The sequence below is a fragment of the Gigantopelta aegis genome, chromosome 7, assembly GCF_016097555.1.
Source record: "Gigantopelta aegis isolate Gae_Host chromosome 7, Gae_host_genome, whole genome shotgun sequence".
Classification (NCBI taxonomy): Eukaryota; Metazoa; Mollusca; class Gastropoda; order Neomphalida; family Peltospiridae; genus Gigantopelta; species Gigantopelta aegis.
This window is the reverse complement of record NC_054705.1, coordinates 10,457,016-10,474,354: the sequence shown is the minus strand read 5'-3', so window position 1 is coordinate 10,474,354 and position 17,339 is coordinate 10,457,016. Positions and strand designations below refer to the sequence as shown.

The 17,339-nt window shown below is 38.6% G+C and overlaps 1 protein-coding gene across 3 annotated transcripts in view; it reads right to left on the bottom strand.

Annotated features, from left to right (window-relative positions):
* The window catches only part of LOC121377464, a 34,953-nt gene continuing 17,614 nt past the window's right edge, over nt 1–17,339 (bottom strand). For 2 of the 3 annotated variants that reach the window (XM_041505462.1, XM_041505461.1), the window contains exons 5-9: nt 5,948–6,175; nt 4,421–4,657; nt 3,046–3,267; nt 1,067–1,303; nt 1–54 (exon numbers count right to left, since the gene is read on the bottom strand). In XM_041505462.1, the coding sequence (XP_041361396.1) occupies nt 14–54; nt 1,067–1,303; nt 3,046–3,267; nt 4,421–4,657; nt 5,948–6,175 (965 nt within the window). In that variant the 3' untranslated portion in view covers nt 1–13. The remainder of the gene's footprint in view (nt 55–1,066; nt 1,304–3,045; nt 3,268–4,420; nt 4,658–5,947; nt 6,176–17,339) is intronic. The other variant, XM_041505463.1, reaches the window with a different exon arrangement.

Below are 17,339 nucleotides of genomic sequence, written 5' to 3'. Positions count from 1 at the left end.
ACACAACACCTCCTCATCGCACACCCACACTTCCAGAGTGGGAAGCTTGATTTTCTCTACAGAAAGAAAAAGTTTCTTTTGTTTAAACGACAACACTGTAATGGACCGCATTGGTTTATTTAATCATCGGCTGTTTCGTTGTCAAACTTTGTTAATTTTGATTTATATAGTCCCTAGAGAGGAAACCATCTACATTTTCCCGTTAGTAGAGCAAGGGATCTTTTATATGCACCATCCCACAGACAGGCATCGCCACAGACATGGTAAACCATACCAACGCGCCTTTGATATACCACGGTCGTGGTGCACTGATTGAAACGATCAAGCTAAATCAAATGAAATGAGATCGATTGGGGACAAGTTGTTCGATTTTAACTGCGATTATTTGCAAGCACCTCAACGAGCAAAGCACTCAACCGAATAAGCTTAATCACGCCCCCACGCCCACAGTTTTAAAAAAAGTCGCAAAGAAAAGAATCAGCAGTGAAATAGGGGGTGGTGGGGGGGGGTGTTGTGACCAGACTCCGGCGGCTCAAGAAAGAGACAAGTACCGGCAGGGTCGGTTCTTACATCTGGGGGGAGTGCTACTCGACCTGCCCCACTTCTCCCGATCATCCCGGGCCGATCACCCCAACATTTCGCCATGAGTTCCGCCAAACCTCTCTTAGGACAGGAACCTCCTTTTTGGTGGGCTGTTTGGACGTTAAATCCATCCTTTTGGCCCTGGTTCAAAATTTTATGTTTATTTTTTTGTAAACCCCTTGCTATGTCTATAACTAGCTACTAAATTCGTATTCCCAAATTCCGCCCACCTTAAACTCAAACAAACTAAAAAAATCAACAAAAAAATTAAATAGAAAAACAAAACATCCAGGGCGAAACACTGGCATATGCGCACAGGAGTTTTCATATTAGAAATATGGGGAGAGCCAACCCATATGGTAGGGCAAACACACTTGCTCCACCCCACCCCCACCCCCCATACACCCCCGCCCCACCCCCCGCCCCCCCCCCCGCCCCCCCGCTACGCCACAATTGCGCCGAACGGTGGTAAATATATACGCACCACAACAGTCAACTCGGAAGACGATCAAGACGGCTTCGATATACAACCAGCCGAAATGGACCTTCCACCAGGTACTACCTCGATCATCGCGGGTTGCCATGGAACACGAGCCGGCGGCAGCGTTGTTAACCATATTGCCGTCCACGGCTCTGGCCCCGGTGTCCGGACCCGCGGACTGCCACTGCTGGTAGAACAGAGCAATATTGTCCCGACTCTTCAGGTATTCAGGATCTGAAACTGTTTGTTTGTTTGTTTTGTTTAACTACACCTCTAGAGCGCATTGTTTGGTAATTTTGACATACCCGCGTCATTTTGTCTATTAGTAGCAAGGGATATTTCATATGCACCCACAGACAGGATAACACATACCACGGCCTTTGATATGCCAGTCGTGGTGCACTGGCTGATCTGAAACTGTGTATAAATATAAAGATGTAAACAGAAAAATATATTTTGTAATAATTAAAGACGCTATGTCAAAGTGGGAATATTGGCGGTGTTGTGCTTAGAAACATACAGTCTATACATTCAGCTATATGCCTATAAAAATCATAACAAAATAATTTCATTTAATAGAGGAGTGTTGTATTTAATTTCAGCGGAGTATCTTCAGAATGTGTCACAGTTACGTCACTGCTTAATACCCCTGCGCGTGCTGTAACCTCATCGTGGTGCAGGGGTGTAACATTCGCTTTGAGAATGGTCAATACAGCACAAATTGACATTTTGAATAAAACTCAGTATCTGTCTGTGATATTTGTATTTTTGCACATTTCTTTACACTCTGTTTTTATTTCAATCTTGAATTTTTATATTGATGTTGATCATCATTTTATTTGTTTGCATTACCATAGTTTGACACTCAATAGCCGATGTATTTTTCGTGCTGGGGTGTCGTTAAACATCCATTCATTCATTCATTTACTGCTTAATGCGCACACATTCAACACACTAAGGTTTTTTTTAAATAATTATTTGCGGTCAGCTGACAAACGAAACAACGACGGTGACCATGCTGTATTTGGCCACACATTATTTGGGAAACCCCAGTGCAGTACTTTTAAAATGATTATTCTTGAGTTAATTAGGGAAAGATTATGCGAGGGGTCGATTAATGAGTAGTTTCAACTTTGACATAGGACTGTTAAATTTCCGTTACATGTATTACAATTTAACGTCACCCCATCGGTCCAGCATTACTAGCAACGCCAGTTTGTTCATTTCTCTATGAACGTAAACATAACGTTGTCAAGGAACTTCATATTCGATGACGTCACTTTATAGTGGTATTTTGTCTTACTGAGCGTTATTGTTTCAGAACAAAAAACTATTCAATATAAAATATGAACTTTTAGTGTGTTTCAGATTTAATTGTATGCATTGTGTATTATTTCTTTTATGTTCATTTGGGTATGAACAACAACAGAATTATCTGCTAACTGTGAGAACGCCTTCGCCGATTCACACAGTTGGCTAATGATTGTGTGTGTGTGTGTCCCATGCTCCAGTGAACGTAAAGGTAATAACAGCAAACTCGAACAGATGTACCAAACTGTTGGATCAAACGGAAATAATTACAATGAAACGTTTTACGATCCTGTAAAATAATTGGTTACATTTACAATTAATTTTAAAAAAAAAACAGAAAAAGAAAAAAAAGTGTCTATGTCATTTCTGTAAACTATTTCCAAGATATTTCCAGGATATGGTCAGCATATGTGATGCTAGTGTCTGACTACCAACGGTCACGACCAAGTTGGCCAACTTTCTGGTCTTACAACCTCTACATCCATCCAGTCACTAGTCTTAGCACTCTTACAACTCGATTTCCATCGTATATATACGACTTCTACGACCGATTAGTTGTTAATCTGAGCGCACTCGTCGTAAGATGGCCGTTGGGGAAATTATTACAACGCAACCCTTGAGTTGGCCAACTTCATCCTGTCAGTTGACAGTCTGATACTAGCACATGGTACCCAGTTTGTTGCCGTACACCTCGACTTCACACAGCGACAGTACGTCGAGGTTTCCGTTAACGATCGTTTTTGTGACGCGAACGATGCGTCCTAGAAGGTGCTGGAGACATTTATACTTGAAAGAGTGCCCCATTGGAGACCCTGTCTGCTCGTTGCATTTCTGGGGATCTGTGTCGTTTGCGTGTGCCAACACGTCAATCTGGAAGTCGTGGAGTCGATCCTCTAGGATAAAATAATTATAATTTTTAAAACTATTTTTGTGTATGGATGTATAAATGTAAACGCCTAGATAAGTATAATAATATGTGCGTATGCCTCTCTCTCTCTCTCTCTCTCTCTCTCTCTCTCTCTCTCTCTCTCTCTCTCTCTCTCTCTCTCTCTCTCTCTCTCTCTCTCTCACTGCATGTGAGTGTGTGTATGGATGTAAGCGCCTAGATAAGTAGAACATTATGTGTGTATTTATAGTATATATGTGAGACAAGACGTAGTGGTAGAGCTTCAGTGATGCGCGCGGTTGGTCTGGGGTCGATCCATTGGGGTATTTGTCGTTCCAGTCTGGGCACCACGTGGTATGTGCTACCCTGTTTGTGGGATATTGCATATAAAAAAGGCCATGGGTTTCATATCCCGGTACCGACTCTCACCCAGAGCAAGTTTTGACAACGCAATGGGTCACTACACCCACGTCATCACTCTAAACACTAACCCACTGCCCTGGACATACAGCCCAGATAGCTGAGGTGTGTGCCCAGGACAGCGTGCTTAAAACTTACTTGGATATAAGCACGATAATAAATGAAATGAAATGAATGTTGTTAAATAAAACATCCCTTACTTCTGTAAGAAAACTATTTAGACTTACAGACCCTAGTTTCAACCGGTAAATTCGTAATGACAGTTGACAGTCTGATCCTAGCATAAGTGTTTAAAAACTCGGGTATGTCGCTTTAAAATTCGCAATGACAGGTGATAGTCTGATACTAGTATAAGTGTTTAAAAACTCGTGTATGTCGCTTTAAAATTCGCAATGACAGGTCATAGTCTGATCCTAGCATAAGTGTTTAAAACCTCGTGTATGTCGCTTTAAAATGCGCAATGACAGGTGATAGTCTGATACTAGTATAAGTGTTTAACAACTCGTGTATGTCGCTTTAAAATTCGCAATGGCAGGCGACTGTCTGATCCTAGTATAAGTGTTTAAAAACTCGTGTATGTCGCTTTAAAATTCGCAATGACAGGTGATAGTCTGATCCTAGCATAAGTGTTTAAAAACTCGTGTATGTCGCCTTAAAATTCGCAATGACAGGTGATAGTCTAATCTTAGCATAAGTGTTTAAAAACTCGTGTATGTCGCTTTAAAATTCGCAGTACATACCACCCAAATCTCCACGATTGTACAGTTTGACGCTGGTGACGATCAACATCTGTAAGAGATCCACTTGCCACCACGGCTTCATGTCGCCGTACTCGGTGTGTGAGCACGAGCCAGCAGAGAAGGTGTTGTTGTAGTTACCGTCCACGGCGTTAGAGGCGTTAGAGGCGTTAGAAACGTTTGCGAGCCTTGTTGATTGTGAGGCCGGCATGTTTAACGCCCATTGCCCGTCACGCGGATCTGACAAATGAAGAAAGAGTAAATGTTAGTTTGTTAACGACACCACTAGAGAACATTGATTGATTGATTAATTATCAGCTATTGAATGTCAAAACTCTTTTATATGCGCCATCCCACAGACAGGAAAGGATATGCCATGGACTTTGACCAGTTGTGGCGCTCTGGTTGGAAAAAAGAAGAAATCAAATTAGTTGAATGGATCCACCGAGGTGGTTCGATCCTGCGACGCATGTTGGTCTGGCTTCCCGCTAATCAAAGAGAAACACAGCTCATAAAACAAATACTAACATTTCTTGATTGGCTTCTTGAAATCTTTCTTTGATGATTACACGTAGGTTGACCTCTGAAGTGTTTTGAAAACCTCATTTGAAGTTAATTGCTGTATGTGGTACTGACTGATAACTAGTTTTGGGAATCGGTTGGAATTTCACCATCGATCATCGGTTATATTCGGTTTGCACCAACCGATGAACTTTCCATTACACAATCGGGTAGAATTATATGAGCATAAAGAAGGATTAGAATTAAAAGAATCATGCACCTGTTTGTTGTTGTGTTCTCCAGGATAGACCCTACAAATGGCTAATTTTACCTTTAATAACTATTTATTATAGTTTTTTCTATTTGTTCACCTGAAAACAAACACCAACCCAAATATATTTATAATATCAATTTCAACATCTAAACTCGAGACACAAGTACGTTTAGTATTTTCCCACACAATCGATTATGGACTTTTGTAATCAATCATCACATCGGTAGAGATAAACCGATTAATACTCGATTATAACCGATGATTAGAACATCACTAGTGATAACAACTGTGCAGGTGGTATAGCAACACTCGTATAACAGCAACACGAGGCGGTGTTGAATGTTTACACCTATGTTGATTTTTGACACGGTACTTGTCAGTTGAGAGCACTCCCTAAAATTTGTATTCATATGACCCTCTCGACAGTGTTGTATTTTTCACAGAATATATAGACATAGACAATAGAAATTGTATTGAATTGCAAGGGGTCATTAAAGTTCTTTTTTTGGTTGAACGACATCCATAGAACACATTGATTTATTAATCCTCGGCTAGTGGATGTCAAGCATTTGGTAATTTTCACATTTGATATACTAGTCGTGGTTCACTGGCTGCAACGAGAAATAACCCAAATGGGCCCACAACGGGAATCGATCCTAGGCCGACCGCGCATCAAACGAGCGCTTTACCACTGGCCTACATCCCGCGCCTACATGGTGTAACTAAGCTTGGTGTGTAACCCTCTTACCACATACATTGCCTATACCTTGCACCATACACCTCGATTTCACACACGCTCAGGGCGACGTTGCCATAGTCAATCCACAGTCGGACGAAATGACCTATCAGCTCATAGGGGCAGCGGAAACTCTTGGCCATCCCAGACTTGAGGGGTTCACTTTGGTAATGACACAAGCCGACTAACTGTAGCGCAGAAATGTTACCCTTGTGAACGTCAATGTGGAAATTTCTAGTTCGATTACCTAGAACAAAAAAGAATAGGATAGGATATCACACATGGTTAATGTCACTTTCTTCATTCTATGATCGTGTTTGGGCTTTGACGTTTTTTTTATAACGTCACACACACACACACACACACACACACACACACACACACACACACACACGATATACAATAATCGAGGTTACGGCATTTGTGAACGTCAATGTGGAACTTTCTAAGTCGTTTACCTAGAGAAAAAAAAAGAATATGATATATATATATATATATATATATATATATATATATATATATATATATATATATATATATATATATATATATACATATATACACACATGTTTTATGACCACCAAAGATCTTGAAGGACGATTGGGGTCAGAAGTGAAATTTGAAAGTTAACGTTTTTTTGTGCAGTATATATATATACATACATATATATATATATATATATATATATATATATATATATATATATATATATATATATATATATATATATATATATATATATATATAGAAAGAGGTAGAGTAAAAGTAAAAGAGAAATATCGCATTTCAGACTATATAATGGCCCGGGCCACATTCAAACACAATTAATAGTATAGAAACAACTGAACTATCGCATTTCAGACTATATAATGGCCCGGGCCACATTCCAACACAATTAATAGTATAGAAACAACTGAACTATCGCATCTCAGACTATATAATGGCCCGGGCCACATTCAAACACAATTAATAGTATAGAAACAACTGAACTATCGCATCTCAGACTATATAATGGCCCGGGCCACATTCAAACACAATTAATAGTATAGAAACAACTGAACTATCGCATCTCAGACTATATAATGGCCCGGGCCACATTCAAACACAATTAATAGTATAGAAACAACTGAACTATCGCATTTCAGACTATATAATGGCCCGGGCTACATTCCAACACAATTAATTGTATAGAAACAACTGAACTATCGCATCTCAGACTATATAACGGCCCGGGCCACATTCAAACACAATTAATAGTATAGAAACAACTGAACTATCGCATGTCAGACTATATAATGGCCCGGGCCACATTCCAACACAATTAATAGTATAGAAATATCGCATTTCAGACTATATAATGGCCTGGGCCACATTCCAACACAATTAACAGTATAGAAACAACTGAGCTATCGCATATCGCATCTCAGACTATATAACGGCCCGGGCCACATTCAAACACAATTAATAGTATAGAAACAACTGAACTATCGCATCTCAGACTATATAACGGCCCGGGCCACATTCAAACACAATTAATATAGAAACAACTGAACTATCGCATCTCAGACTATATAATGGCCGGGCCACATTCAAACACAATTAATAGTATAGAAACAACTGAACTATCGCATGTCAGACTATATAATGGCCCGGGCCACATTCAAACACAATTAATAGTATAGAAACAACTGAACTATCGCATGTCAGACTATATAATGGCCCGGGCCACATTCAAACACAATTAATAGTATAGAAACAACTGAACTATCGCATTTCAGACTATATAATGGCCCGGGCTACATTCCAACACAATTAATAGTATAGAAACAACTGAACTATCGCATCTCAGACTATATAATGGCCCGGGCCACATTCAAACACAATTAATAGTATAGAAACAACTGAACTATCGCATTTCAGACTATATAATGGCCCGGGCCACATTCCAACACAATTAATAGTATAGAAACAACTGAACTATCGCATCTCAGACTATATAATGGCCCGGGCCACATTCAAACACAATTAATAGTATAGAAACAACTGAACTATCGCATTTCAGACTATATAATGGCCCGGGCCACATTCCAACACAATTAATTGTATAGAAACAACTGAACTATCGCATGTCAGACTATATAATGGCCCGGGCCACATTCAACACAATTAATAGTATAGAAACAACTGAACTATCGCATCTCAGACTATATAATGGCCCGGGCTACATTCCAACACAATTAATTGTATAGAAACAACTGAACTATCGCATGTCAGACTATATAATGGCCCGGGCCACATTCCAACACAATTAATAGTATAGAAATATCGCATTTCAGACTATATAATGGCCTGGGCCACATTCCAACACAATTAACAGTATAGAAACAACTAAGCTATCGCATCTCAGACTATATAACGGCCCGGGCCACATTCATACACAATTAATAGTATAGAAACAACTGAACTATCGCATTTCAGACTATATAACGGCCCGGGCCACATTCAAACACAATTAATAGTATAGAAACAACTGAACTATCGCATCTCAGACTACATAACGGCCCCGGGCCACATTCATACACAATTAATAGTATAGAAACAACTGAACTACATTCAAACACAAATTAATAGTATAGAAACAACTGAACTATCGCATCTCAGACTATATAACGGCCCGGGCCACATTCAAACACAATTAATAGTATAGAAACAACTGAACTATCGCATATAAGTCAGACTATATAATGGCCCGGGCCACATTCAAACACAATTAATAGTATAGAAACAACTGAACTATCGCATTTCATCAGACTATATAACGGCCCGGGCCACATTCAAACACAATTAATAGTATAGAAACAACTGAACTATCGCATCTCAGACTATATAATGGCCCGGGCCACATTCAAACACAATTAATTAGTATAGAAACAACTGAAGCGTTTTTACTGCTAAACTTATGGGTGCATTATCAGACTATATAATGGCCCGGGCCACATTCAAACACAACATTAATATGTATAGAAACAACTATGTTAAGTCGCCCCAGCTTGACATATATCAGGGGCCATTTTCAGACTATCCAGACTATATAATGGCCCGGGCCACATTCAGTAACACAATTAATTTTGTATAGAAACAACTGAACTATCGCATCTCAGACTATATAATGGCCCGGGCCACATTCAAACACAATTAATAGTATAGAAACAACTGAACTATCGCATTAAAGGGTCAGACTATATAACGGCCCGGGCCACATTCAAACACAATTAATAGTATAGAAACAACTGAACTATCGAAACAACATGAACTATCGCATCTCAGACTATATAACGGCCTATCGCATTTCAGATTATATAACGGGGCACCACATTCAAACACAATTAATAGTATAGAAACAACTGAACTATCGCATTTCAGACTATATAATGGCCCGGGCCACATTCAAACACAATTAATAGTATAGAAACAACTGAACTATCGCATCTCAGACTATATAACGGCCCGGGCCACATTCAAACACAATTAATAGTATAGAAACAACTGAACTATCGCATCTCAGACTATATAACGGCCCGGGCCACATTCAAACACAATTAATAGTATAGAAACAATGTCTGAACTATCGCATTGAACACAAGACTATATCAATGTCCGGGCCAAATTCAAACACAATTAATAGTATAGAAGCAACTGAACTATCGCATCTCTGACTATATAACGGCCCCGGGCCACATTCAAACACAATTAATAGTATAGAAACAACTGAACTATCGCATCTCAGACTACATAACGGCCCCAGGCCACATTCATACACAATTAATAGTATAGAAACAACTGAACTATCGCATGTCAGACTATATAACGGCCGGGCCACATTCAAACACAATTAATAGTATAGAAACAACTGAACTATCGCATCTCAGACTATATAACGGCCCGGGCCACATTCAAACACAATTAATAGTATAGAAACAACTGAACTATCGCATCTCAGACTATATAACGGCCCCGGGCCACATTCAAACACAATTAATAGTATAGAAACAACTGAACTATCGCATCTCAGACTATATAACGGCCCGGGCCACATTCAAACACAATTAATAGTATAGAAACAACTGAACTATCGCATCTCAGACTATATAACGGCCCGGGCCACATTCAAACACAATTAATAGTATAGAAACAACTGAACTATCGCATCTCAGACTATATAACGGCCCGGGCCACATTCAAACACAATTAATAGTATAGAAACAACTGAACTATCGCATCTCAGACTATATAACGGCCCGGGCCACATTCCAACACAATTAATTCACACAATTAATATAGAAACAACTGAACTATCGCATCTCAGACTATATATCGCATCTCAGACTATATAACGGCCCCGGGCCACATTCAAACACAATTAATAGTATAGAAACAACTGAACTATCGCATCTCAGACTATATAACGGCCCGGGCCACATTCAAACACAATTAATAGTATAGAAACAACTGAACTATCGCATCTCAGACTATATAACGGCCCGGGCCACATTCAAACACAATTAATAGTATAGAAACAACTGAACTATCGCATCTCAGACTACATAACGGCCCCGGGCCACATTCATACACAATTAATAGTATAGAAACAACTGAACTATCGCATTTCAGACTATATAACGGCCCGGGCCACATTCAAACACAATTAATAGTATAGAAACAACTGAACTATCGCATCTCAGACTATATAACGGCCCGGGCCACATTCAAACACAATTAATAGTATAGAAACAACTGAACTATCGCATCTCAGACTATATAACGGCCCGGGCCACATTCAAACACAATTAATAGTATAGAAACAACTGAACTATCGCATCTCAGACTATATAATGGCCCGGGCCACATTCAACACAATTAATAGTATAGAAACAACTGAACTATCGCATCTCAGACTATATAACGGCCCGGGCCACATTCAAACACAATTAATAGTATAGAAACAACTGAACTATCGCATTTCAGACTATATAATGGCCCGGGCCACATTCAAACACAATTAATAGTATAGAAACAACTGAACTATCGCATCTCAGACTATATAATGGCCCGGGCCACATTCAAACACAATTAATAGTATAGAAACAACTGAACTATCGCATTTCAGACTATATAATGGCCCGGGCCACATTCCAACACAATTAATAGTATAGAAACAACTGAACTATCGCATCTCAGACTATATAATGGCCCGGGCCACATTCAAACACAATTAATAGTATAGAAACAACTGAACTATCGCATCTCAGACTATATAATGGCCCGGGCCACATTCAAACACAATTAATAGTATAGAAACAACTGAACTATCGCATTTCAGACTATATAATGGCCCGGGCCACATTCCAACACAATTAATAGTATAGAAATATCGCATTTCAGACTATATAATGGCCTGGGCCACATTCCAACACAATGAATAGAAACAACTATATCGCATCTCAGACTATATAACGGCCCGGGCCACATTCAAACACAATTAATAGTATAGAAACAACTGAACTATCGCATCTCAGACTATATAACGGCCCGGGCCACATTCAAACACAATTAATAGTATAGAAACAACTGAACTATCGCATCTCAGACTATATAACGGCCCGGGCCACATTCAAACACAATTAATAGTATAGAAACAACTGAACTATCGCATCTCAGACTATATAATGGCCCGGGCCACATTCAAACACAATTAATAGTATAGAAACAACTGAACTATCGCATCTCAGACTATATAATGGCCCGGGCCACATTCAAACACAATTAATAGTATAGAAACAACTGAACTATCGCATGTCAGACTATATAATGGCCCGGGCCACATTCAAACACAATTAATAGTATAGAAACAACTGAACTATCGCATTTCAGACTATATAATGGCCCGGGCTACATTCCAACACAATTAATTGCCACATTCAAACACAATTAATAGTATAGAAACAACTGAACTATCGCATCTCAGACTATATAATGGCCCGGGCCACATTCAAACACAATTAATAGTATAGAAACAACTGAACTATCGCATTTCAGACTATATAATGGCCCGGGCTACATTCCAACACAATTAATAGTATAGGTCCCGACACAAATCGCCATGAAAGTCAAAATAGATCTGTAACAGTACATGATAAAGCTATATACAAAATTTCAGCTCAATACCACAAGGTATTCTGGACAGACGGTAGGATGGACGGACGTACGGATGAACGGAGATGAAACCTATTATAAAGACAACACCAACAGACGGGCACGATGGAAGCAAATATACAATGGGGCGGGGGGGGGGGGGTAGTGGCTGACAAATGAAAGGCGCAAAGCAAAGTTTCTAGGGGGTTCGGGGTGTGTGTGTGTGTGTGGGGGGGGGGGGGGGTTGAAGCCCAAAATGTCCAGAGATGCCATGTCCTTTGTTACATTTGCTTAAATCAGTCAAATTGTGTTTTTGTTTAACGACACCTCTGATTTTGACACGTAGTCTCGAGAGGAAACCTGTCACATTTTTTCATTAGCAGCAAAGTGGCTTTTATATGCCATTCCCACAGAAAGGACGGCACATAAAAAGATCCTTTGATATACCACACCTGGAGCTCTGTTTACACCATTTAAAGGCATGCGGACACATTTACCAATATCGACGTCATTCAAATTAAAACATTACCCTTCGCGTACCAATATTACACTAGTTAGATATTGAGTAATTGTTATGACATGAGTAATATCTTACACTGGTGTGTAATAAACATTAAAACATACATATTTACACACCATATTTCATACTATTTCATATGATATGCCGTTCACGAATCACTGGTTGGAATAGGAAAATTCAGTAGCTTCACCCAAATGATCAACCCTTCATTGTAGTCCATTTCAAACGAACGGATTTACAACCGAGCGAAAATCCCACTCGTTTGGCCACGCACAGTGTGTTGAAAATGTTTTGTTCAGAGACTATTAACGTATCTAACCGAGTTTGTACAAAATAGTGTATTTAAAAGTGTACCATTACGAAATACGTCCATGAATGGAATGGCCGTTATATTTGGACCCACTGTGTACAAAGACAAATCGATGTCGTCGACATGCTACTTTTGTTTACGGCCCTATACATAAAATGCCAGCATCACATCTGGTCAATCCCATTCACTCAGCTCAATCTTTGCTGGTCTGATCTACAATTCAGTCATTATTGTGAATTTAAAAACATTAACTAACAATTGTTAATGCAAGCTTCGCGCCAAAATCTAAAGTGTACATTGATGACGTCGCGTTGCTCACTATGACGTCGTTTATGTTTACGTGTGACGTAGATCACATGTTGACCCAATTCTTCTGCGATGTGGCTTGTTTGCAGTTGGTTTGTAATAAATAAAATACTAACTTAGCTTGCCTGTCATACCATTTTTATAAAAATCGTGAACAGTGTTGGTATCTGACTAGCTTTTGCACGTCAGATACCAAAACTGTTCACTCGTTTCATAAAAATGGTATGACAGGCAAGCACGTTTAGTATTCTATATATATCAAACAAGAGAAAGCGAGTTTGATACGTTTTTAAACTACGAGTTGTGAGATAAATGGTATTTAACGGACACGAATGTATTGTTGTATTTCTTACATATCCTCAAAAATCAGGGGGGGGGGGGGGGGGGGGTATAGCAAATTTTACATCTTTTTCGGCTAAATGTTGTTTACAGCCATTGCACTTGTAGCTGACTTCCGCGTCACAGACCCATGATTGTCAGATTAACTGTACGTCACAGTGTAATCGATTTCCATCGTGTGGTTTTTCATTTGCGGTATGGCAGTGGTGGCATAGGGTATCACTTAGGAGTAGCCAGTCGTATGTCTTGGAATTGTTAAGACACGTACGTGTGTTAACAACCGTGTGTAACCAAAACTAGCAACAACAATACAACATAAGTTGTAGAAGCATCACGAGGGATTTATGGATTTTTATACCTGATGTATGCCTTCGGCTCGGGTATACAGAGGGTATAAAAAAAATCATAAACCCCGCGTGATGCTTCTACAACGAATTTATCTTGCCGACATGTTTAATAGCAATACTGACTTCGAACACATCCAGGTGCATTAATAATGTTTAAAAAAAAATCAATAGCAACGTCATGTACCCAGTTTAGTGTTATTGTAAGGAGATGCAAAGTGACGTCATTGGAATGCGGACGTCATTCAAATTCAACATTATCTGTATTATTACAATGCTTCGCCAGAATAAAAGGCTCGCTTTTCATCAATTTCATAATGTTCCGAGTAGTTGGTAAATCGTTTGACAGCCATGTTTTATTTACGTTGGTAATAGTCGAATTTGTGCATGGCACATTAATACAGTAACAACAGTCCGATATTAATGGTGGGGTATAAGAGATTTGAGTCCGACCACGCGGGGTACCAGGGTTTTGTCACAGGCTAAATAACCAATGAACTTCGAGTATTTTACATGAAGGGGAGATAATATACATTCGCATTATGTCATTTTCCATAGGTACTAAACATACTTAACTAACAATATACAATATTTCTGTTATGTGCTAAATAATTCGTGACAGACAGACCAAAATTTAAGTTCGTCACTTCATCTAAAACTCTGCAAAAATAAACAAAATGTGAATGAGTTTTACCAAAGATATGAAAACGTATGCATAAGTTCAAAATATGGAATAACATCAGCAATAGTTTTAGTTAGTGATGCATCGTCATTAATAGATATAGCCTTCAAATGTCCACCATAAACCTTATTGGATGCCCTTTGAGGTCCCTAGACATCATAACCCTGATGGAACAACTTCTGTGCCAGAATGATATGGCGTTGTTTCGTATATACAAACAATAAACATGGTCTAAGGTATCTTAGAAGTTGTTATATGTATGCACCAAAAGCTGGAGCAGAAGGTATATTGCTCGACATAAGGGGATAACTGATTTTTGCAAAGTTGAAGTCATCACCTTTTTCATACAGCTTAGTTCAGAGACCTGTGTCTCTTTGAATCTATATGTTAGAGACCTGTGTCTCTTTGAATCTCTATGTTAGAGACCTGTGTCTCTTTGAACCTCTATGCATAGACCAAGTTTGAAACTAATTTAATACCTTCAGGTGTTTCTTTTCTTCCAAACACACATGAGTAAGTCAATGGAAGGTAATATGCAATCCTGCTATTATTGAATGATATAATATCATCGATATAGCGAAGAGTAAAGTTATACGTTATATCTCTGCATGAGTATACTTTAGTCTGGCTTCACTCTCGATCTTTATAAATTGTCCAGATCCGTGGAATATTACAATGAACATGTATTTGCGTTCAACGTAATAGATGTTTCGCTGATTACGGAATGAAGTTTTTCCTTCAGTTTGTCATGAGAGATTGTTGTGCATAATGTTCAAAAATCAAATGTTTTAATATTAGTGAACTTAATCTGGATTGAGAGTCAATGATTTCAAGTAAATCTTTGGAACACTTGAGAATCCACATGTGATTAATACCACTTGTCTCGGTGACTTTTTGGCAATATCTAAAAAGGTTATCCTTGATAGTGGTCAGGATAATGGTCAGTCTTTGGACAAGGATTGGTGGTGTATTTGCTGAACACCGCCATGCATTTCTCCTTGTATGGATTCTTATGACGTATTGCAGTCCAATATATAAGAGGAGTGGACATGTTTTCGGATTTTAAGCTCAAGCCAAATGTCCGAAGGACAAATTCGTGTGTTTAGCATATTTCTTATTCAGATAACATAGTGGTCTTATATGCAGCACTACTCGAATTATCAACCCCAAGTTCGTTTAGGAGACAGTTAATATAATAGTGCTTAAATACGATGGTTATCAGATCATTTAAACGGTCTAAACAGCTGGAGCCTTTCTACTATTAGTATCTGTTGTAGAATTATTGTGGCATAAATATATAGAGGTTATTACCAGAATGTTTTTCGGTATCGTCAATATCATATATTAGGAATAAAAGTTGTATTATGCGAGCCTCTTATAATACATTATTTTTATTCCTAATATATGATATTGACGATACCGAAATACACGAGGGTAATAATATCTTTAGCATATAAGCTCAAGCTTAATACAACGTGTTTTTGTAAACTGTACACGCAACTTTAATTCCAGTCCGCCATTACTAGATATTCAAATGACGTAAGAATATGTGGCGCGGTGTATTTCTGGATACTCGAATGACGTCATTTTGGATGTCCTTACATCAAAATAAAGTTATGATAACATGTTTTGGTTTGTGAACGCTGGACAGCTTTCAGTGTCAAATTGCCATTGAAATGTTTTTATTTGATGGAGTGTCACCTAAGTACGTTTGCTTAAATGTCAATAAACCTAATGCCGAGACCTCGACTAATTTACATATAATTTGCAAAGTTATCAAATTCTTAAAGTATGTGATCTGAAAAATATCACATACTTTGATTGCACTGAAAATGTAAGATATTATATGATAAAAATATATATTATATATATAATATTGTATTACGATTGAAATGCAGATATGCGTGGTGTGTGGGTGTACCTTGTGAAAGTGAATATAATGCATTTGCATTGTATATTTTAACCAGTGGCTAGAGTTGTTAACTGCAATAATGTTATCATCATGTTTCATTTCTGCTCTAGGTATAACTAGTTTCTGTATGTTTTTGTTTTACTGGCAACATTTACCCTTTTGATTTGCCAAGATACAAACGTTGCAATAAACACAGTATTTATTTGTATTATATTGAATTGTATTGTGTTGTGTTGTGTTGTGTTGTGTGTTGTATTGTGTGGTGGCTGCACGTGCGTTATAATTAATAGGGGTTTTGTAGTCCAAGACGAAATATTTCGACGAAATAAAATATTGGTTTTTATGCCTAGACACACAGTTTCCTAATGTCTGTCTGAAGTTAGTTTTGCAAAGAAAAATTAACCGAAACTAGCGGATTACCCTTCCAACCATCCAGTAATAAAACCAAAAAGCAAACCATAACGCATTTAAAAAAAAGAATAAGAGATACAGATTGAAAAACCGCCATGCGGATTCTGCTTTTAAAAGGGAATGGGATCAGACAGAACAAACTGGATATTACGTTTTAGTTATAGGGTGATCGCCCTCTAACTTCTGAATTCAGATTAACACACACACACACACACACACACACACACACACACACACATCACGACTGGTATATCAAATGTCTTGATATGTGCTATCCAGTCTGTGGAATGGTGCATATAACAGATCACTTTCTACTAATGTAAGGTATTACAATTAGGACATCGTGGGAGTTGGGATGTTTTGGGCGTCAATATGGGGGTATGCTCCCCGTAAAC